General features: G+C 37.3%; 2 protein-coding genes across 5 annotated transcripts in view; both read right to left on the bottom strand.

The window, feature by feature from the left end:
* mon2 (MON2 homolog, regulator of endosome-to-Golgi trafficking) overlaps nucleotides 1-11,106 on the bottom strand; it is a 65,536-nt gene extending 54,430 nt beyond the window's left edge. For all 4 annotated transcript variants that reach the window (XM_067437288.1, XM_067437290.1, XM_067437289.1 and 1 more), the window contains exons 1-6: nucleotides 10,682-11,106; nucleotides 3,443-3,506; nucleotides 3,217-3,344; nucleotides 2,390-2,521; nucleotides 233-362; nucleotides 26-123 (exon numbers count right to left, since the gene is read on the bottom strand). In XM_067437288.1, the coding sequence (XP_067293389.1) occupies nucleotides 26-123; nucleotides 233-362; nucleotides 2,390-2,521; nucleotides 3,217-3,344; nucleotides 3,443-3,506; nucleotides 10,682-10,789 (660 nt within the window). In that variant the 5' untranslated portion in view covers nucleotides 10,790-11,106. The remainder of the gene's footprint in view (nucleotides 1-25; nucleotides 124-232; nucleotides 363-2,389; nucleotides 2,522-3,216; nucleotides 3,345-3,442; nucleotides 3,507-10,681) is intronic.
* Nucleotides 11,107-13,696: 2,590 nt separating this feature from the next.
* The window catches only part of slc6a13 (solute carrier family 6 member 13), a 47,739-nt gene continuing 37,435 nt past the window's right edge, over nucleotides 13,697-24,000 (bottom strand). The window contains exons 10-15 of the mRNA XM_067437241.1: nucleotides 23,545-23,657; nucleotides 23,029-23,166; nucleotides 20,734-20,836; nucleotides 20,410-20,510; nucleotides 19,471-19,641; nucleotides 13,697-18,422 (exon numbers count right to left, since the gene is read on the bottom strand). Coding sequence (XP_067293342.1) covers nucleotides 18,258-18,422; nucleotides 19,471-19,641; nucleotides 20,410-20,510; nucleotides 20,734-20,836; nucleotides 23,029-23,166; nucleotides 23,545-23,657 — 791 coding nt within the window. The 3' untranslated portion in view covers nucleotides 13,697-18,257. The remainder of the gene's footprint in view (nucleotides 18,423-19,470; nucleotides 19,642-20,409; nucleotides 20,511-20,733; nucleotides 20,837-23,028; nucleotides 23,167-23,544; nucleotides 23,658-24,000) is intronic.

Genomic DNA, 24,000 nt, shown 5'->3' with positions numbered 1-24,000 from the left:
GGGCAGTAATAGAAAGAAGCCGCACCTGGAACAGCATGTACGCGTCTTTAGCGCTGGGTCTCAGCGTGCTGACGGAGCGCCGGTTACTGTTGCCCTGGACAGCAGGGGGCTCTTCCGTCAGACCTGCGGTGAACGGATATAAAAAGCACATAAAGAAACAAGCAACAGGGCTCTGGACACGGGAGGAAATGCAATACAAACATTGCTGCAGGACATTAAAATTCTCCCTCACCCTTGAATTTCTCGTCCTCCGCCACCATCCTCTCAAACACCACGGTCACGACCTGTCTGACGGTGGCGGCCGCCGTGTTGTTGGTGATGTTGTCTTTAGTGAAGTGCAGCCGGAAACAGAGCACGATTGCCTGAGATGAAGCACAAAAGCCACATTGGCAAAGACTGCGGGAGGTTTTGGTTACACTAGCTGAATAAAATGCATTTATACACTGCAAAGTATTAGAAAAAATCTAAATGAAGTGAGTTTTTACTTAAAACAAGCAACATGATCTGCCAATGGGGTGAGAAAAATCATCTAGTTTCTGATTGAAATCTTGTTTCAGTCCCAAACAGAAATAAGATTATTTTTCTCACCCCATTGGCAGATCATGTTGCTTGTTTTAAGTAAAAACTCACTTCATTTTGATTTTTTCCCCCTCAGAAAACAAGCAAAAATATCATTTTACTTATCTACATTGTAAAAAAATATTGTTGGTTTAACTTAAAAAAGTAAGAAACCTGGTTGCCTTAAAATTTTCAGTTTGTTGAAATTGAAAATGTGAGTTTATACAATGAAGGAAATTGGTTTAACAAATAGAAACTCAAAATATTTTTGTATCTGAACCACATAACAAATGTGATAAATCATGAAAATAGCACAATTTAGCTGTGTCATCACAAATAAAACACACAATCAACCAATATGCTTAAAAAATCTTTTAATCATATTTAAGATTGTCGATTCTCAAAAAATGTTCATTGTATTAAAGGTGCCATGTGTAAAAATATCCAAAAAATGACCTACACGCATCAAAAGAATGAGAAGAAATAAGGGCGATGATGTAATTAAAAAATGTCAAGTTATAGTGCTGCAGAGATATCAACCTTAATTAGCAGTAGCATTGCTAGCCCCGGCCCGACAGGTGTCGTAATACCAGTCTCGGCCATGGGAGGCGGTATGCGGGCAACATAACCACCAGCCAACCTGGCGTAGTTGAACCTGATGTCAATCGTGTGGAAAGGACAGCCCACTACTTCATTTCAGTTCAGGGAAGAGAGCGGACGGATGGCTGAAGTCCTTGGCCCCTTAAATGTATCTGATAAAAATAGCTGAAGTGTGGAAAAAGCGGAAGTGCGGGCGACTGTGTCCCGTCATAATAAAAGTCCCGGTACTCGCGAGCCGATTAGAATAGGCGCCCTCCAGTGGACGAAAAGTTGCATAGTGCACCTTTAACTCAAATGTTTAATTTCAATGAACTCAAAATTAAGGCAACCAGGTTACTTACTTTATATATATATATATATATATATATATATATATATATATATATATATATATATATATATATATATATATATATATATATATATATATTTAACAGTGTAGTAAATGCATCTTGATTTAAGAATGTTTAGATATTTGGACTGGAAACAAGAAAAAAATACTAAATAAGAAGAGCATTTTTTGCAGTGTGTCCCTTTCTAGAGATATAAACCGCTCTTTATTTGTGTAGGACTTTCCTCCTGATATCCATTCGGTCCTACTTAGAATTAAACAGGCTATTTTTGCTACTGCACCTCTGAAACTTCAATATGTAAACCAGGATTTCCATCATTTTTAATTTTATTAAATAATTTTATAACACTGATGATGGCTAATAAAATGCTGTTCTTATTTAGTATTTTAGTCTTGTTTTCAGTCTAAGTATCTATAAATACTTGCTTTTACTGGATAAGTAATTACATAAGATAGTTTTTTTTATTGTTTTCTGGAAACAAGATTATTTTTCTCACTCCATTGGCAGATCATTTTGCTTGTATAAACTTAATTTTGATTTTTTTTCCAAGAAAACGAGAAAAATACCGTATGCCATTTTACTTATCTAGTAAAAGCAACTTCATTTAAAAAAATATATATATTTAAACTGGAAACGAGACAAAAATACTAAGAAAAGCTTTTTCTGCAGTGTATGTTGCTGATATATCCCCAGTAAAAGTAATAAAAAATGAATGTCACAACAATTCAATTACATTTTCCTTTTAATTGTTGGGTAAAATATTACTCTGACATGTTTTTGTGTCATGTTTTTTCAAATCTTCCTACAAAAAAGCACAAAGTTGGCATGTTTGGCATGAAGCGAGCCCTTTCTAAGCCTCAGTTTGAGTGCGTACAGACCTTGGACAGGACTTCATCATGTACGATGGTGTTGGTGGTGAGCAGCACCAGAACCGTCTGCAGCAGTTTGAGCTCCTCCAGTCCGTTCTCCATCAGCTGCCACAGCATGTTAATGATGTTCCCCGCCGCCGCCTGCAATCACACTCATTAACTAAACGTCAGCGCCACCGCTGAGACTCTAAGGTCATTACTCTTAAACTGAAGCGCTCTCATAACCTTACTATGGTATCATCTGGCACTTTGATATGCAGAACGCTTCTTACTATCGATGTAAGCTTTAACTAGATACACAACTGAGCTTCCTTGTAAAATTGATCAGGGTTGTGTGTGTGTGTGTGTGTGTGTGTGTGTGTGTGTGTGTGTGTGTGTGTGTGTGTGTGTGTGTGTGTGTGTGTGTGTGTGTGTGTGTTTTGATGAAATATCAGGACACAGATGTGTATAATAACTTGGGTATGACACAGGTATTATAAGGAGAGGGTGAAATATGAGGACATTCCCCATGTCCCCACTTTTCAAAAAGCTTATAAATCATACAAGAGGAGTTTTTTTGAGAAAGTAAAAATGCAGAATTTTTAGGGGCAGTGTGTGTGTGTGTGTGTAGGGTAGGTTTAGGGGCAGGGGCAGTGTAGGGGGATAGAAAATAAAAAAAATTGTACAGTGTAAAAACAATTACCCCTATGGAATGTCCCCACATTTCACAAAAACAAACGTGTGTGTGTGTGTGTGTGTGTGTGTGTGTGTGTGTGTGTGTGTGTGTGTGTGTGTGTGTGTGTGTGTGTGTGTGTGTGTGTGTGTGTGTGTGTGTGTGTGTGTGTGTGTCTTCTGACCTCAGACACGACCTCATGTGACATGAGTCTCTGAATGGCGGCGAGACACAGCTGGGTGATTTTGGGTTCTTTGGTCCCGCAGCCCATGAGGAACGGCTGGACTACTTCAGAACTGTTCTCCTTCAGCGCTGATGACAGAGCAAACAGGAAATCAACACAACAGGCTTTATTAATCACCACATGGGTCACTGATAACACACACTTCTTCAAAATCACATGCTCTCACCGGCCAGGATGTCCGTGTTTCTAGCAGCGATGGTTTTGATCTTGACAATGCCAGACTCTGCGGCCTAAAGACAAACAAACTCATGTGAGATTCTTTATAGGAAAATATGGAAAGAAACCTGATACATCATTAAAGCTAGGGATAAACCGATGCAGAAACTGAAGTAGATTTGAGTTTCCCTTTTTGTTGTCTTTGTTATTAGTTTAATCCCTTGCCATGGCAACACTATTTGAGATATCCAATATCTGTTCACAATATAACATCTTCAACGTCTTGTTACCTTGTTCAGAAAGTTTGGTGTGAATCGTCTGAATCCATTAGGAGTTGTTAAAAATTTAGAGTCTGAATATTTAAAAAAATATATTACTTAAATATATAAATAAATAAATGCATGTATATAATTTAATTCCTCCACCTCATAAATGGCTTCTGCTTTAGTATAATTTATTTAAATCCAGGTGAATAAAAGTCCCGGCTTACAATATTTCCTGCTGAATATTCAGTTGAACTCAGAAACGTGTCCCATTACTGAAGTAAAATGTGCAGTGAATGCCAATTCATCCTGACTTTAAACCAGAAGCGTTTCAGAGGTCAAACTCAAACACTCTCTCAGGCATGAATGGCTCTAAACCCTTCACCCAAACGGTTTCTGTGAGTCTGAGAGAATCCAGAAGCATGTTGTGGAAAAATGAAGCGTTTCAGAGTGAGCATGCAGTGCTGAGCCGTGCTGCCCACTGAGCTTTACAGGCCACAATGCCTCCTTTCTCCCCGAACAGCAGGGAAACACTTCACAAACACACTACGCTATCTGTTCGGCTGGCTGCCTCCATCACGGCCTCTCTCCATTTCTCCTTGTCACATCTGATCATCCGTCTCGCTCGACTCCTCACGCACTCCAGGGAGATCCACGGGCTGTTTAAGACACGAGACGCTAAAGTAACACACACACACACACACACACACACACACACACACACACACACACACACACACACACACACACACACAGCTGTCTGTCATCTCTGGAGGGGACGTTTTTGACAGAGTCCTCATCTGATGAGGTCAAGTGCATGAAGCTGATGTGTTCTTTCCAGAATATTGGGAAACTTCTCTCCAGAATATCGGGAAACTTCTCTCCAGAATATCGGGAAACTTCTCTCCAGAATATCGGGAAACTTCTCTCCAGAATATCGGGAAACTTCTCTCCAGAATATCGGGAAACTTCTCTCCAGAATATCGGGAAACTTCTCTCCAGAATATCGGGAAACTTCTCTCCAGAATATCGGGAAACTTCTCTCCAGAATATCGGGAAACTTCTCTCCAGAATATCGGGAAACTTCTCTCCAGAATATCGGGAAACTTCTCTCCAGAATATCGGGAAACTTCTCTCCAGAATATCGGGAAACTTCTCTCCAGAATATCGGGAAACTTCTCTCCAGAATATCGGGAAACTTCTCTCCAGAATATTTGGAAACTTCTCTCCAGAATATTTGGAAACTTCTCTCCAGAATATTTGGAAACTTCTCTCCAGAATATTTGGAAACTTCTCTCCAGAATATTTGGAAACTTCTCTCCAGAATATTTGGAAACTTCTCTCCAGAATATTTGGAAACTTCTCTCCAGAATATTGGGAAACTTCTCTCCAGAATATTGGGAAACTTTTGTCCAAAATATAAAATTTTTGGGGGAAAGTATCTGGAAATGTAGCAAAAATGTTCAGTCCCATTGCAACCCTAATAAAAGCTAAAATAGTATATCAATGATACTAGTCTTTTATTCCATTTGTAATTTTCATATGCAAATGACTCTTTCGTGTCTAAAATTAGCAGCAGTGAATATTGAAGAATGGTCAATCAAATAAAATGGTTAAATAAAACAAATATTTTTCCTGACATTCGTTCCATTAGTGTTTTTTTCTTAAACTTACAAATAGAGATGTTTGTGAAAATCACAACCATATGAACTTATTGACCTCTAAAGCTTTAAAATTCACGATGGCAAGTGATTCTTTGAGACGCAACAATCTGAGCTGCTCTGTGTATTCTGACAGCTTTCTATCAGAACCAGCATTAACTTCTGGAGCAGTTTGAGCTCCAGTAGCTCGTCTGTTTGATCGGACCATTGAAAGGTATTTAGAACAGAATCAGACAAACCCAAAAGCAAGACACGGGTTCAAGGCCTGTTTATAGCTTCATCTCTCTTCTGTTTATGTACGTCATATCTTTAAATGTTTCATCAAGTGATGGGAGGCTTGTTTGACCTCTTGAACCGTGTTGTTGCTTGGCAACAGTTGGTAACGGTGAGTATGAAATTAAAGGTTTGCTAACTTCACAGAGATTTGAGTTCATCTTCAAAAACTCAAGAGAGCAGAACCACAGGAAGTTTAAAACTGAAAAACGTCTATTATAATATTAAAATATATACCATGGTATGGTACTTATATATTGTGTGTATATATATATATATATATATATATATATATATATATATATATATATATATATATATATATATATATATATATAAACTCACCTAAAGGATTTTTAGGAACAGCATATTAATACTGTGTTTGACCCCCTTTTGCCTTCAGAACTGCATTAATTCTACGTGGCATTGATTCAACAAGGTGCTGAAAGCATTCTTTAGAAATGTTGGCCCATATTGATAGGAGAGCATCTTGCAGTTGATGGAGATTTTTTTTTTTGTGGGATGCAGGGCACGAAGCTCCCGTTCCACCACATCCCAAAGATGCTCTATTGGGTTGAGATCTGGAGACTGTGGCGGCCATTTTAGTTCAGTCAACTCATTGCCATGTTCAAGAAACCAATTTGAAATGATTCGAGCTTTGTGACATGGTGCATTATCCTGCTGGAAGTAGCCATCAGAGGATGGGGACATGGTGGTCATAAAGGGATGGACATGGTCAGAAACAATGCTCAAGGTAGGCTGTGGCATTTAAACGATGCCCAATTGGCACTAAGGAGCCTAAAGTGTGCCAGGAAAACATCCCCCACACCATTACACCACCACCACCAGCCTGCACAGTGGTAACAAGGGATGATGGATCCATGTTCTCATTCTGTTTACGCCAAATTCTGACTCTACCATCTGAATGTCTCAACAGAAATTGAGACTCATCAGACCAGGCAACATTTTTCCAGTCTTCAACTGTCCAATTTTGGTGAGCTTGTGCAAATTGTCGCCTCTTTTTCCTATTTGTAGTGGAGATGAGTGGTACCCGGTGGGGTCTTCTGCTGTTGTAGCCCATCCAGCTCAAGGTTGTGTGTGTTGTGGCTTCACAAATGCTTTGCTGCATACCTCGGTTGTAACGAGTGGTTATTTCAGTCAAAGTTGCTCTTCTATCAGCTTGAATCAGTCGGCCCATTCTCCTCTGACCTCGAACATCAACAAGGCATTTTCGCCCAGAGGACAGCCGCATACTGGATGTTTTTCCCTTTTCACATCATTCTTTGTAAACCCCAAAAATGGTTATGTGAAAATCCCAGTAACTGAGCAGATTGTGAAATACTCAGACCGGCCCGTCCGGCATCAACAAACATGCCACGCTCAAAATGGCTTAAATCACTTTTCTTTCCCATTCTGACATCCAGTTTGGAGTTCAGGAGATTGTCTTGACCAGGACCACACCCCTAAATGCATTGAAGCAACTGCCATATGATTGGTTGATTAGATAATTGCATTAATGAGAAATTGAAGAGGTGTTTCTAATAATCCTTTAGTTGAGTGTATATATATATATATATATATATATATATATATATATATATATATATATATATATTCATTATTAAAAATATTTTAATGCATTAATTATGCTTTGCAATGCAACTTATAATCCATTGTATGATCTCATTATGATCTCATTAATAAATGTAGCCACAGTTTTAATACTTGTTACACCTTAAAAATGTGTACATCAAAAAATACATGGCAAACCAATTTCAGATGCAACAAGGAACCTGCAAAGATTATAATGCATATCAACTTATTTATTAAAATATATAAAGTAATAAAAAAAAATGTATAATAATGTAATATTTAAATGTACAACAATGCATTATAAGCAAAGGCTTTAAGTAAAGTCTTATTGGAGAGTCACATTAAAGTGTATAAGTGATGTCCACTATAGTTTGTGGTATGTTAATACTTAACTAAGTGGCTTTTCTTTTCAATGACAGTAGACTGTAAAAAAAATAACAGATTTTTTTTTTTACTGTCTATGAAAACAGCACTAAAACACACAATCTGTACAGCTGTAAAACATTTTATCTCTGACGAAACATTGAGCCTCATTTATTAAAAATGAGAAGTAACTTATTTGTGAATTGTTTCTAAAATGATTCACATTACTTAAAATATAAAAAGCCACATTCAATTAAATGAAATATTATATATATATATGGATCGGACTTGTTTGTTCAGCTCATCCCACAGATGCTCGATTGGATTGAGATCTGGGGAATCTGGAGGCCGAGTCGACGCCTCACACTCGTCGTTCTGTTCCTCAAACCATTCCTGAAGCGTTTGTGCTTTGTGTCAGGAGCATTATCCTGCTGGAAGAGCCACAGCCACCAGAATACCGTTTCCATCAAAGGCTGAACATGGTCTCAGCAATGCTTAGGTAGGTGGAGCGTGTCAAAGTAACATCCACATGGATGGAGGACCCAAGGTTTCCCAGCAGAACATTGGCCAAAGCATCACACTGCCTCCGCCGGCTCGCCTTCTTCCCATAGTGCATCCTGGGGCCATGTGTTCCCCAGGTAAGCCACACACACACACCTGGCCATCCACGTGATGTAAAAGAACACGTGATTCCTCAGACCAGGCCACCTTCTTCCATTGCTCTGTGGTCCAGTTCTGATGCTCACGTGCCACTGTTGGTGCTTTCGGAGGTCAGAGGTCACCCTGACTGGTCAGCGGCTGTGCCGCCCCATACGCAACAAACTGAGATGCTCTGTGTATTCTGACAGCTTTCTTTCAGAACCAGCATTAACTTCTGGAGCAGTTTGAGCTCCAGTAGCTCGTCTGTTTGATCGGACCACACGGGCCAGCCTTCGCTCCCCACGTGCATCATTGAGCCTTGGCCGCCCATGACCCTGTGGCCGGTTTTCGGACTTTTGATAGATACTGACCACTGCACACCGGGAACAGCCCACAAATTATTCTAATAGATTGTGCAGCTAAATATTTTTTTATATAACCCATGCTTTTCAGGATTATTTGATGAATAAAAAGACACTGTTTCCAATACTGATGATAACTCCTCATATTTTTATGATTTCTGAAGGATCATGTCACACCGAAGACTTGAGTAATGATGCTGAAAATTCAATAAATTATGTATTTTTTGTATACAAGTTGTTGTTGTTGTTTTTACATAATATTAAGATATGATGTAATATAACGTCAAATATCTAAACATTCCTAAACAGGTTACATCTACTTGAGAAGCAAAATATGTCTTAACAAAAACTATTAGTCTATTTCCTATTTTTGAACAGCCATTTTATAGTGACACGTGTTAAATAAAGGAAGTTTCTCCTTATCTCTCTCATTCATTAGTAAGCAAACGGTCCGACTCTCTAGAAATACAGTTGTGTTTCTCTCCCAGTGAATGAATTAATCCACAGAAATGAGTTTTCCCTGGTAAACAAATTAATGCAACACTGCCAAACGAGAGGCCGTAAACATTCACATGGAGAATTCAGAGCAGCAAAACCACGAAACCACGTTCCTCTACATCTACGCCCTCGAAACAAGTCAAAGACTCTTTCTGTCAGTCCGACACAGTTTGTCCTTCAGATTGGGGCAGTTTGGTGCCGTTACATCTGCTTATAGGAGAAGGAAAGTGTGGAGCAGCCTTTTTTAAATCAGTGATTTATGACCTTTGCCTGCCAGTCAATCTGCTTTCAGATGATTGACAGCTGCTTTATGACACTTTGAACGGATCCTAACAATGAAGTGTGCCTTTCGGACACAGTGTCTAATAATAATAACACAACACATTATTATTACAATAAACCGAAAGCCACACAAACACTCTAATATGCTGTATTAATCTTGCTTGACGTCGCTACAAAATTATTTACATCCGAGCGAGAGGAAATACACTGATCTGATTTAAATGACTACTTAAATTCAATTGAAATTATCATCTAAAATTAATTTTGTTTAATAATATTTGACATTTTATTGCATTTGCTTAATGATATCATTATACATTAAGATCCATTATAAATTAATTATTTGTATATTTTGCACACGTGCGGAGGAAATATATTGGCCAATTTCTATCTAATTTTCTTTTTTTTAATCTAAAATTTAATTTATTTAATGATGTTTATTTGACATTTTATTGCATTTGCTTAATCATATATATTTTAAATGAATTATTTGTGTGTGTAAATATATTTTTTTATCCAAGAGGAAATGCATTTCATAATAGTTCCTTGACATTAAATATTAAGATTTATTATATATTAATTATTTGTATATTTTATTACATGTGCAGAGGAAATATATTTGGTCTTTTTTATGAACTTTTCATTCATTTTTTTATCTAAAAGGAAATGTATTTAATAATGCTTATTTGACATTTTATTGCATTAACTTAATCATACCATTATATATTAAGATATATTATATAGTAGAAAATCCATGGGCCAATTTTGATCTAAGGACTTTTATTTATTTATTTATTTAATAATAATATGTATTTGAAGTTATTTCATTTGCTTAATCATATCATAAAATATTAAGATATTTATATTTTAATTAATTGCAGATTTTATTACATGAGGAAATATATTGGCCAGTTTTATCTAAAAGGAAATGTATTTTATTAATGTTTTTTTGACATTTTATTGCATTTCCTTAATCATACCATTTAATATTAAGATATATTATATATTACTTGTATTACATGTGTGGAGAAAATATTTGGTCATTTTTGATCTAATAACTTAATCATATTTATTTTACAAGTTTTTGAATTTGCTTAATTATACCATTACATATTAAGATATTATAACAGTCAATTCAAGCTCTTAACTGTCAATGTACAGGAACCACGACCTACACATTTAGGCTATAATATGCATTATATACAGTTGCACGTATACACATTAACCAATTTATATAGCTGCACTATATAAGCACACACTGTAGTGACTGTATATGATATATGTATATGAATATGTATTTGATGTGTAACGTTACCTCTTTGACTGGAGGGAATTTCTTCTTGCACTCCATGGACAGAGAGCGCAGATCCGCCTGCATGTTCTCCAGGAGTTTCTTCACCGCTTCGGGGCTGCTGGTCGACATCTTCACTTTATTCGACACCAAATAAACTATAATTATTGATTAATAACTCGATTAAACCGACCGGGATGTTCGGGCTCCGGCGCGAGACACATAAATAACCGTCGCTTCACACACACACACATCAACATACGAGTCTGCCTTCAGCCGCGAGCGCTCTTGTGTGTCGCACACATGATCATAATCATGCTGATCGTTATGATCCAGATGCTCTTTATGACATTTATGATCTATACGTGAGCTTCTCGCCCGAGTTTCATGGTTTTTTCTTCATTCCTGGATCCCATAATGCCTGTGCGGAAAATGACACGTCACGTCAGTCGTCACTTCCGTAAACACTGACCGGATCCGCGGCGAGAGGGCGGGGCTGTGGCGCCCCCGTTAGGCGCTCAGGAGAACTCCAACAACACATTTAAAACTACATAAAAAGTATATTTTACATTACCTCAAGAATTATAGCCTCCTTCAACGTTCATAAAATAATTTTAACAGCTGTTATATGAACGTACATACCCTGTTTATTTATTTCACGTCAATGTATCATTGATATTGTCATATTTAACCTCTGCACATTGTTTTTAGCTCCTTAGAGAGTTTTGTTTTTGAGAAAAATCTCTTTAGGCTACAGAAATGTGTTTGAAGGGTTGCAGTAGGCTATTTACATTTAAGTTGATTAATTTAGCACATATTTGATCAAAAGAGACGCAGATGAGAAGTCAGTGCTCACAAGTGGTTAATACATGAAACATTACATTAACATGAAATTGATTAAAAAAAAGTACGCTTGTGTTGCAACTACTTTAATGCAACAGTAGATTTATGATGATTGATCAACTTTATTGTTGATATTTGATCATATTTAATATCCTAAAGGGATAGTTCACTTTAAAATGAAAATTCTGTCATCCTTTACTCACCCTCAAGTTGTTTCAAACCTGTATACATTTCCAAAGAGTTAACTGGAGCCATTGACTTCCATAGTAGGAAAAAAAAAAAAATACTATGCAAGTCAATGGCTCCAGTTAACTGTTTGGTTACTGACATTCTTCAAAATATCTTCCCTTGTGTTCAGCTGAAGAAAGAAACTCATACAGGTTTGAAACAACTTGAGGTTGAGCAAAGGATGACAGAATTTTCATTTTAAAGTGAACTATACCTTTAAAGGTGCAGTATGTAAGAATGACAGCTAGTGGTTGAAATGGGTACTGCAGTCCATAGTTTGCCCCGCCCCCTCCTCCTCAGACTCGACGCTCACGCGGTTTGCAAATTTGAGGACACGCAACAGGAACGAGTGCAATTCACAATGGAAGGCAATGAGACTTGCACACTGTAAGTCCATGAGCTGATTTATCCGTGTTTAATGTGCTTCCGTTCATAGGGATTTTTAAAAGAATCTGCGATCTCTGACCCTGTTTGTTTGCTGGCTTCCGGGAAACAATACACTGTGTTTTCCGCCAACTGGCAATCGGTGGTGTCGAAATACAATTGGGCAAACTGGCCATGTGCGTTATCGCTCAGACCAAAACAAAGTAAAACAACTGCCATTGTTTTTCAGAGGAACAAGCATGTGACCTTAGCATGTTTCCTAAATATCTGCAAACATATGGTGTTTTATGTTTTAATAAATTGTAAAACTTACATCCAGCACCTTTAGCATAAAATACAACAATTACATAAAATTAACATAATTATTATTACATGTCATTATTGATATTTTATCATATTTAACCTCTTAAATGCCATGTTTTTGCTTATTTTGCTTTATGCATTCTTATGTTCATGCAAATACAAATAAATAAATAAAGTTTAATTCTGAGAAAACGTATATATATATATATATATATATGGCTGCAACACTGCATTTAAATGTATTAATTTACCACATATTTGTGACGCACATGAGAAGTCAAGAGTTCACAAGGGGTTGATATAAGAAATATTAACATCAAATTGACAAGCAAAACAACAACAAAAAAAACCAAATTTGGTTGCAACAGTAAATGTATTGCTTTTTACATTTGTCATTGATATTTTATCATATTTAACCTCTTAAATACCATGTTTTTACCATGTACTTATTTAATTTATGCTTTCGTATGTTTATACGAATAACGTTTCATTTTGAGAATTTTTAATATACATGTGCATTTCAATTTATGGCTGCAACATTACATTTTATATTTATTAATTTAGCACATATTTTATCCAAAGTGACACAGATGAGAAGTCAAGAGTTCACAAGGGGTTAAAGAGATATTACATTATCTATACTACATATATACTACATATATGTAGTATATATACTGTTTATATACATACACTACATATACATATACATTATCTATTATTATATCATTAATAGTGACACAGATGAGAAGTCAATAGTTCACAAGGGGTTAAAGAGATATTACATTAAATTTGACAAATTGACAATGCATATTAACCTTGTGTGGCAAAAACTTTAATGCAACAGTGAATTTATTGATTTCTACCTGTTTTATTATTGATATTTTATCATATTTAACCTCTAAATGTTATGTGTTTGCTCCTATAGAGAGCTTATTTTGCTTTGTGCATTTTTGTGTTAATGCAAATGCAAATAAAATGTCATTTTGAGGGGGGAAAATGCTTTTTATTAATATGCATGTGCTTGCAAGCCTATGTATTTCAATTTAGGGCTGCAACATTGCATTTACATTTATATGCATTTATTACATTTAGCATATATTGTACGTTTAGCCAAAGTGACTTGCTGTGCATGAGATGTGTGCAAGTATTCACAAGAAAATTTGTCATGAACATAAAATAAACGAAATCATTTTGATTTATGTTGCTGCTGATTAAATACAACAGCTGTTTGCCGCAACGATCTGTTCCCGTCTTGATTAAACATCACGCAAACCAGCGCAGAACAGTTTTTTCTTTTATTGATGTAATGTACATGAGTAACACAGCTCAAATGAAACACATTTACAAAGTTGTAACACCCAAACTCAAGCTTTCTGTACAGGTTATATACACAAAGACTGCGGGCGGTCTGCTTACAGGACGCTTCATCACGTCATCCGTGAAAACAGACACATCTGATTGGTCCTCAAAATGTGATCTGATTGATTTGTGCAGACGTTAAAAATTATACGCATGTATCACACATTTGTTAAACAGTAGATTCTAGACGACAGACGTACTCTGCTTTAATAAAGTTTCACAATAGAAATACAAAATCGTGAGATACAATGATTTAAGTCCTAAAACCTTCTCAAGTGCACAACGAGTATTGATCAACGACCCTGTGTAACACTAACTTTAACATCACCTATTCCTCCTTATTCCTGTAATACTACCAGAACAATCTTCATAGGCATTTATAACTCATGCATGATAAACCTCACAGCCTTTGCTGTATTTATAATGTACATCCACACGGATTCTACAAACATTGGTTTGCTTCCTTAGAAAGCAGATGCATTGACTGTATGAACTGAAACGCTCCTAAAAAACGCTCCAGTTTCCATTTCCAACGTATGTTGATTTCGTTCCTCTCTGCCTCCTGCTGGGCAAAGGGTTTGACTGGGACAATGGTTGATATTTACCGGACTCATGTCATGAAAAACGTTCTTTTTTTCCCGCTAGAACACAAAATAAAATATAATGAAATCACTGACCAGGAGCTTTTGTGTTCCACTGAAGTCCAGGTTTGGAATGACATGAGGGTGAGTGCGCTATTCCTTAACAAACAACACCGGAGCTAAACAACTCGTGAAAAATCCTTCGCTTTCGGGGTGAATTGCAAGGATCTTCCCGTTTCCGTTCAAGCAATTGTGAATCTATTCAGATTGTCAACTTTTGTGTCAATATTACTGAAAGCAGAAGAAATAAAGATTTTTGTTGTTGTTTAAGATGGAATAGAGTTCCCGATTCTACCGAGAATCTGAAAAGACAACTAAACAAAACAGTTGATTAAATGATTTTTTTGTTTTGTTTTTTTTTACATTTAACCGGGTTGAGTAAATGATTCAATGACTCACTTCACTCGTTTCATTACTGGATGAATCAGCGTTTATGAATGAATCTCTTGATTGAATGATTCAATGACTCACTCGTAGAGACTTCACTTCTTTAATACTGGATGGATTAGTGCTTTTGAACAAATGTCTTGAATTAATGATTCAATGAATCACTCATAAAGACTTCACTTGTTTCATTACTGGATGAATCAGTGCTTTTGAATGAATCTCTTAAATGAATGATTCAATGACTCACTTATTAAGACTTTATCTGTTTCATCACTGGATGAATCAGTGCTTTTGAACAAATCTCTTGAATGAATGATTCAATGACTCACTCATAAAGACTTCACTTGTTTCATTACTGGATGAATCAGCATTTTTGAACAAATCTCTTGAATGAATGATTCAATGACTCACTCATAAAGACTTCACTTGTTTCATTACTGGATGAATCAGTGCTTTTGAACAAATCTCTTGAATGAATGATTCAATGACTCACTCATAAAGACTTCACTTGTTTCATTACTGGATGAATCAGTGCTTTTGAATGAATCTCTTGAATGAATGATTCAATGACTCACTCATAAAGACTTCACTTGTTTCATTACTGGATGAATCAGCGTTTTTGAATGAATGATTCAATGACAAATAAAAATTTAACAGTCACTTGTTGCCACCTACTGGTGTAACAATGTAATCGATAGAATATTTATTTGAAGCGTCAAGTTACTTTTAAAATGTGATTTGCTCTATTTTGATCGCTTGTGTAGACATCAGTGTTCATATATTAGATAAAAACATTTATTCGAGTATTTTTGTGATCATTTGAATTATTATAACACAGAAATAATGACAGTGTGCTTGAGCAGTTTCATCTTTTAACAATTAATTGTTACACAAAATCATATTAAAAATGAAATAACATATATTAATATTTTAATATAATTTTCTGTAACTTTTGCCAGTCTGATCAATATTTAATGCATCATTATTATGAATATATGAAAGTAGCAAAAGTTACACAAATTTAAATATTTTTCAATAATTTTTAATTTAAATTATTTTTTATATAATTTTGTGTAACCTTTGCCAGTCTGATCAATATAATGCAAATCCAATCAAAATTTGTATAATTATTATCAATATATATAAAGTGGTAAACGTTACACAAAATTATGGGAACATGGGAAAACTATATATATATATAGTGGGGTAAAAAAGTATTTAGTCGGCCACCAATTGTCCAAAAGTTCTCCCACTTAAAAAGATGAGAGAGGCCGGTAGTTTTCATCACATGTACACTTCAACTATGAGAGACAGAATGAGAAAAAAAATCCAGAAAATCACATGGTCTGATTTAAAAAAAATAAAAATATTCGCAAATTATGGTGGAAAATAAGTATTTAGTCAATAACAAAAGTTCATCTCAATACTTTGTTATGCACCCTTTTTTGGCAGTGACAGAGGTCAAACGTTTTCTGTAAGTTGGTTTTCACACACTGTTGCTGGTAGTTTGCTCATGCAGATTGCCCATTCCTCATGCAGATCTCCTCTATAGCAGCGATGTTTTGAGGCTGTCGCTGGGCAACGCGGATTTTCAACTCCCTCCAAAGATTTCCTATTGGGTTGAGATCTGGAGACTGGCTAGGCCACTCCAGGACCTTGAAATGCTTCTTACCAAGCCACTCCTTCATTGCCCAGGCGGTGTGTTTGGGATCATGCTGAAAGACCCAGCCACGTTTCATCTTCAATGCCTTTGCTGATGGAAGGAGGTTTTTACTCAAAATCTCACGATGCGTGGCCCCATTCATTCTTTCCTTTACACGTCGTCCTGGTCCCTTTGCAGAAAAACAGCCCCAAAGCATGATGTTTCCACCACCATGCTTCACAGTAGGTATGGTGCAACTCAGCATTCTTTCTCCTCAAAACACAAGAAGTTGAGTTTTTACGAGAAAGTTCTATTTTGGTTTCATCTGACCAAATGACTTTCTCCATATTCTCTTCTGGATCATCCAAATGCTCTCTAGCAAACTTCAGACAGGCCTGGACATGTACTGGCTTAATCAGGGGGACACGTCTGGCACTGCAGGATTTGAGTCCTTGGTGGCGTAGTGTGTTACTGATGGTTGCCTTTGTTACTTTGGTCCCAGCTTTCTGCACGTCATTCACTCGGTCCCCCCCATGTGGTTCTGGGATTTTTGCTCACCGTTCTTGTGATCATTTTGCTGATCATTTGAGATCTTGCATGGAGCCCCAGGTCAAGAGAGATTATCAGTGGTCGTGTATGTCTTCCTTTTTCTAATAATTGCTCCCACAGTTGATTTCTTCACACCAAGCTGCTTACCCATTGCAGATTCAGTCTTCCCATGGTGCAGGTCTAGAATTTAGTGTCTGGTGTCCTTTGACAGCTCTTTGGTCTTGGCCATAGTGGAGTTTGGAGTCTGACTGTTTGAGGTTGTGGACAGGCGTCTTTTAAACTGATAATGAGGTCAAACAGGTGTCATTAATACAGGTAACGAGTGGAGGAAAGAGGAGCCTCTTAAAGAAGAAATTACAGGTCTGTGAGAGCCAGAAATCTTGCTTTTTTGTAGGTGACTAAACACTTATTTTCCATCATAATTTGCAAATAAATTCTTTAAAAATCAGACAATGTGATTTTCTGGATTTTTTTCTCATTCTGTCTCTCATAGTTGAAGAACCTATGATGAAAACTACAGGCCTCTCTCATCTTTTTAAGTGGAAGAATTTGTACAATTGGAAGCTGACTAAATGCTTTTTTGCCCCACTGTATATACACAATTTTTATAAAATTTTGTGTTTATATAATAAATGTGTGTACTACGAAATATGTGTATACTGTATCTCTATGTATACACAAATTTATTTGTTAATTATATAAAAATATAAATATTTTATGTATAAATATAAGTGATTTTTCTTAAATGTATACGTGTGTGTGTGTGTGTATTCAAATATGCATAATTACACACATATATCATGTAAACACAAACTTTTATTTTAAATTAATTAAATATCAATTACAAATATTAATTAAAATTAAATATATATGCAATTTAATATAGTATATATTTTTTCATTGTTTATATTATTTTGTGTAACTTTTTCCAGCCTGATGAAATGGTAAAATCCAGACTAGACGTCAATCACTATGTTTTGCTTTAAAATGAGAGTGATTACAGCAGTTAAACTGGTTGCAAACAGTGTTTTTTACGTTCTGCTGTCTATAATATTGACACTCACTGGCTTTTCACCCTCTGAGCGACGAGAGCAAGCATGAAATCAGAAGACGCTCGTCAGATCTTCTCAGACTCTAGAGGTCGAGCTTCAGCCTGCCGTGTCGGAAGGCTTATTTGGCTGCCAGAACTGTGTGAGGTATCATGGGAAGGTTTTGAAGCACCACCCGTGGGGGACATACAGAGGTCCGTCACGGGACGGCTGAGCTAACAGTGCGACTCTTTCTCGCTGACGGGTAAATATCCGTCTTTGGTCGGGGCGCTGCGCTGGCGAAGAGTCTCGCCATCCGCTGTAAAAATGGCCTGAGGTTTCTTCTGTTGTCGTCGGGGTTTGGGCAGGTCCAGCGAGGGCGTGGTAAGCTCATTGAAACGCTGAGGGAAAAAAAAACAATTTCTAAATATCAGATGCGGACAGTAGTGGAGTATTTTTACTTTCTATTCAAGTATATTTTTCAAGTACCGTATTTTCCGGACTATAAGTCGCTCCGGAGTATAAGTCGCATCAGTCAAAAAATGCGTCATGACGCGGAAAAAAACATATATAAGTCGCACCGGACTATAAGTCGCATTAGGGCAGAGCTGGAGCCGCGCGCATGCGAGCACGCGAGCACCCGAGCACCCGCACGCGCATGCGAGCACCTGCTCGCGAGCACTCGCTCGTGCCCGCTTCACTGCATAACCCGAGCAGAAGAAAGAAAGTTTGAAGTGAGTGAGAAACTTGTAAGGGACTGGCGAAAAGCAGAGGTTACTTTAACTGTGATGAAGAAGAAAAAGAAATCTACTTGCGGACTGTAAGCAAGATGGCCAGAGCTGAAGGAACGAGTCCACAGACGCTTGAACTCTCTGCCGGGAGAGGCGCAGCCGCGCGAGACGAACGCTGTGAGAATCATTCTCCGCTGCATATTTTACAACATGCTGTTTGTGTTTTGCAGAATCAGATTTTCTTTATGGGGGCATTTTGTTTGTGTTCAGTCTTTCTAAGTTGTTGTCTATAAGTAAATATTAGGCTACAGGAGCAGCATAGAGCGCATTCTCGCGGCTATATGTTTATTCTTGTCAGTCAGTATGAATTAAATTTGATATATAAGTCGCACCTGACTATAAGTCGCAGGACCAGCCAAACTATGAAAAAAAGTGCGACTTATAGTCCGGAAAATACGGTATATACTTTATCAGTGTTTTTCTTTTGGAAAACTACACTTCACTACAGGTAACACTTTAGTATGAGGCACACATATTCACTATTAACTGCGACTTCTGCCTCAATAAACTCCTAATTTACTGCTTATTAATAGTTAGTAAGGTAGTTTTTGTAGCATTTAAGTTTAGGTATTGGTTATGATTAATAAGGTCATGCAGAATAAGGCATTAATATCTGCTTTATAAGTACTAATATGAAGAGTGGATTGGCGTGGCTCACCTCGCGCAGGGACCCTTTGGCGGTGCTCAGTTTGTAGACGACCCACAGCGGGATGCAGACCATCGAGGAGAGCGCCAGCAGCCAGCCCAGGCCGTAGCCCCACCACGGGTACACATACTCATTATTATACTTCAGAGGAGTGTACTTGATCAGGGAGAACGCAAACGTACCCTGACAACACAACACTGGGTTAGAGCGTGGAGCTTAAACTTTACAACACAGAGATTATACAAATGCAGCAGTAACCAGAGTTTATCCATCCACCCATCCATCCATCATTTATCCATCATCTATCCATCATCTATCCATACATCCATACATCCATCCTTCATCTATCTATCCATACATCCATCCATCCATCCATCATCTATCCATACATCTATCTATCATCCATCCTTCATCTATCCATCTATCCATCCATCCATCACCTATCCATACATCATCCATCATCTATCCATCCATCCATCCATTAATCTATCCATCCATCCAACCATCCATCCATCCATCCATCCATCCATCCATCCATCCATCCATCTACCCATCCATCAATCCATCCATCCATCCATCCATCCATCCAACCATCCATTCATCTACCCACCCATCAATCCATCCATCCATCCATCCATCCACCCAACAAACCATCCATCAATCAATCCATCCATCCATCAAACCATCCATTCATACATCCATACATCCATCCAACAAACCATCCATTCATCAATCCATCCATCCACTCAACAATCCATTCATAAATCAATCAATCCATCCATCCATCCATCCATCCACCCATCCATCCACCCAACAATCCATCCATCATCCATCTATAACGTATGTGCTAATTTGGTGATCAATAATAACAATAATTTTTTTTATGACTTGATATATTTTATTGTACTTATTAAAGAATGGAAGGTAAAGAATGGAAGGTAAAAGACTCACAAAACATGTGGCCGGGGTGAAGAAGAGCCAGCAGTATTTAATGTACGGCCCGGGACGGTAACCAATCATGTCCTCGATATTATCATAGAAGCGATTAGCACCTGAGAGTCAAGAACAACAACAAAATCAAAGAAAATGACAACAACAACAAAAAATGTGACAGATAACAGATGATGAAAACCTTTTCGAGCTGCCTTGCATTATGTATCATTTATATAATGCTAATATTAATACATAAATATTTAATAAATATATCAAATTGGCATCCTTCTTTCCTCCTACACCAAATGCACAGGCGCTAAATCAGTATAACAGACGTCTCACCGTATATCCAGGCAATGCAGACGGTCTCAAAAACAGCTACAAAGAGCAAACACATGCCACTGGCTGCATAGTAGTCGAACAGCTGGAAGACATACATCCCACCCTGAAAGGCAGACAGACAGACACACTCGAAAAAATTACTTGACTTTACTTTAAAAAGATGTGTCAAGTGGTTGCAGCAACTATATTGAGCAATTTTTACAAATAACAATTTAGTTATATGAACAAAAGAAATTGAAGTCAAGCTGGCACAATTTCTTTGAGTAAATACAAACCATTTGAATTTGTCACTGTTACATAATACTTATATGTGCAGTTTACTTAATGATGTTATGTTAAATTTATTAAAGTTTATTAGGCTATGTATGGGGAACACATTTATCAATTCAAATTTACCTTTAAAACTTTTAAATAACAACAAGCATATTTTTAGAAATAAAATGCAAAAATAACAATCAAATTGAATAAAGAGCAGAAATTCCATCCAATAAATTTGTATATAAGTGCCCACAGCCTAAACACACACACACACACACACACACACACACACACACATGTTGGTCTATGTGGTTTACAGGGACTCTCCATAGGCGTAATGGTTTTTATACTGTACAAACTGTACATCCTATCCCCTTACACTGCCCCTAAACCTACCCATCTCAGGAAACATTCTGCATTTTTACTTTCTCAAAAAAACATCATTTAGTATGTTTTTAAGGCCATTTGAATTATGAGGACATTTGATATGTCCTCATAAACCACATTTATAGTGTAATACCAGTGTAATACCCATGTAGTTATACAAATTTGTGTCCTCATAAACCACATAAACAGGCTCACACACACACACACACACACACACACACACACACACAAACACACACACACACACACACACACACACACACACACAATCTTCTGCATCATGCTAACCACAAAATGACAGAAACTCCTCAAAGTCCAACATAACTGAACATTAAACACTAACATTAACAAACAACTAACAATCTTTCCCTTTACTGAAGAACACATAAAATAACACTTTAATCCCTAAATTTACTCTCCTAGCGCAGTCCCTTGCAAAGCATGCTGGGAATTACAGGTCCACTGCCCATTTGGTTATGCAAGCACTAGGGGTTGAACGACTTCCATTTTTTAAAAGTCGACATTTATGTGATGAAAGTCGAGTCGACTAGTCGCTGATGACGTCATTAGTAAACAAATAAACCTGAACCTTGAGCTGAGACGCGAACTCGGGTCTTCTTGAGCACAGCTATGGCATATGATACAGTGCTGCCCATAAGGTTATTGATCCTACATAACAGCTTCTGTATCAGTTCTTTTGTCTTATGGTCGTTATATATCTCACAGATTTCTGCTCGTTCTGAATAAGATACAGATAAGTAGCACAATAAAGATATGAATGCATTAGAGGTTGATTGTGTGTGAAAATATTCTACCTGCCAGCGTCTCTTTACTAGTGTAGCTGTGAGTTTTAGTTAACAAGAAATATATGCTAGAACTATTCAGTTTCTAAGCTATTTTATTGATAGATCACAGAACAGTGTTGACTACATTTCTGCGCTACTGAATGGTTTTGTGTGAGGCGCGCGCGATCTCCGCGTGATCAGGCTATGTGTGTCTGTGTGTGTGTGTGTGTGTGTGTGTGTTGCAATGAAGCATGCAGTTTAGCGCGATGATTAACTTACGTGTACAATAAGCCTGCATTCTCCCGATCAATTTTGAGCATCCAGATGTTATAATCAAGCATGTCTTGTGGAGAGCTCTCGGAGTAGGCATTTATTTGTCATTTTTAACTGTTCAAAACAGATGCTGTGTGTCAGGAATTGTTTATCCTGTTGCGCCATCTATAGGCCAGAGACTAGTCGACGTCAAGCTTAAAGCGTCATGACAGAGCATTAAGGTCGACTAGTCGGTGCAACCAACCCCTAGTCAGCACAAATATTTAATGTAGTTTTAACACAAATTAAGTAAACTTAATAAGTATATTTAAATCCATCCATCCATCCATCCACCCATCCATCCATCCATCCATCATCTATCCATCCATTCATCATCCATCCATCCATCAATCATCTATCCATCCAGTTTTAAATATATTAGGTTGATTGAACACGATTAAATTAATTAAGTTGGTCCAAAACTATATGTTTAAGTAAAGTGGACATAATTTAAATGTGTCATATCTATAGAGGGCCTGAATATTTTTTTTTGAGTGACAGTCTATACATCTGATATTCATAAAGATAGAACTTTACGTTGGTGGCACAATACCTCTGTGAGCATAATGAGACCCACGAAGAAGGACACGACGGCCACGGCAAGAATGAGCAGCTCCCTGCGGTTCTTCCGGCGGAAGAAAGATGGATACATGTCCACCATAGCCGTAACCAGACTCTCCACACACACAAACTGCAACAGAACAACCAAACACTGTCTAAACTCTGGGGTTTATTATGGATGTTATTGATGGTTACTAGCCACTAGTCAGGTTTTATGCCATGGATCACACACAGAAAAGAAGGGTGTCGAAATTGCACCTTTAGGGGTACAACAGCTTGTCGTTGGGGCAGTACACTTAAAAGGACAACTTTGTACCATTTTTACCACAAAAAGGTTCATAGTAGTACTTTAAGGTACGCATTTGTACTTGATGTCCTTTTAAGGGTCCTGCCCCAGCGACAAGCTGTTGTACCCCTAAAGGTGCAATTTTGACACCCTTCTTTTCTGTGAGCAGGAATATACACAAAATAAAACATTGACAATGCATCCAGTGAAGAAGTTTCATACCTGACTGTCCAAACCCAAAAGGACAATCATGAGGAAAAAGAAACAGGCCCACAGCGGAGAGATGGGCATCATGGACACGGCCCGCGGATACGCGATGAACGCCAGACCGGGACCTGAAAGAGACCACGCAGAAAAACACAAGAGCAATATTAGCTTAGAAACTTTTGTGTCATCATTTGTGACAGATTCTCTTTAATATGTTGTGTGTTTGACTATATATCACTAAAACTGAGCACATCGTCTGAAACATGAACCCGTTCACATTTAGGGAGTAAAACCGATGACACATTAACAGACAAAGGTCATTTACAAACAAACTCGAATGTGTGCTCTGGGACAGACAGAGATTAAGGGATTAAAGGGCAATTCTCTAAAAATACCTGTTTGGAAAATGTTATGGCTCTCTAGTGCAGAAATATATATATATATATATAAAACCATAACATTTTACAGGAA

The sequence above is a fragment of the Pseudorasbora parva genome, chromosome 25 (genome assembly GCF_024679245.1).
Source record: "Pseudorasbora parva isolate DD20220531a chromosome 25, ASM2467924v1, whole genome shotgun sequence".
NCBI classification, from domain to species: Eukaryota; Metazoa; Chordata; class Actinopteri; order Cypriniformes; family Gobionidae; genus Pseudorasbora; species Pseudorasbora parva.
This window is presented reverse-complemented; position numbering and strand designations above follow the sequence as displayed.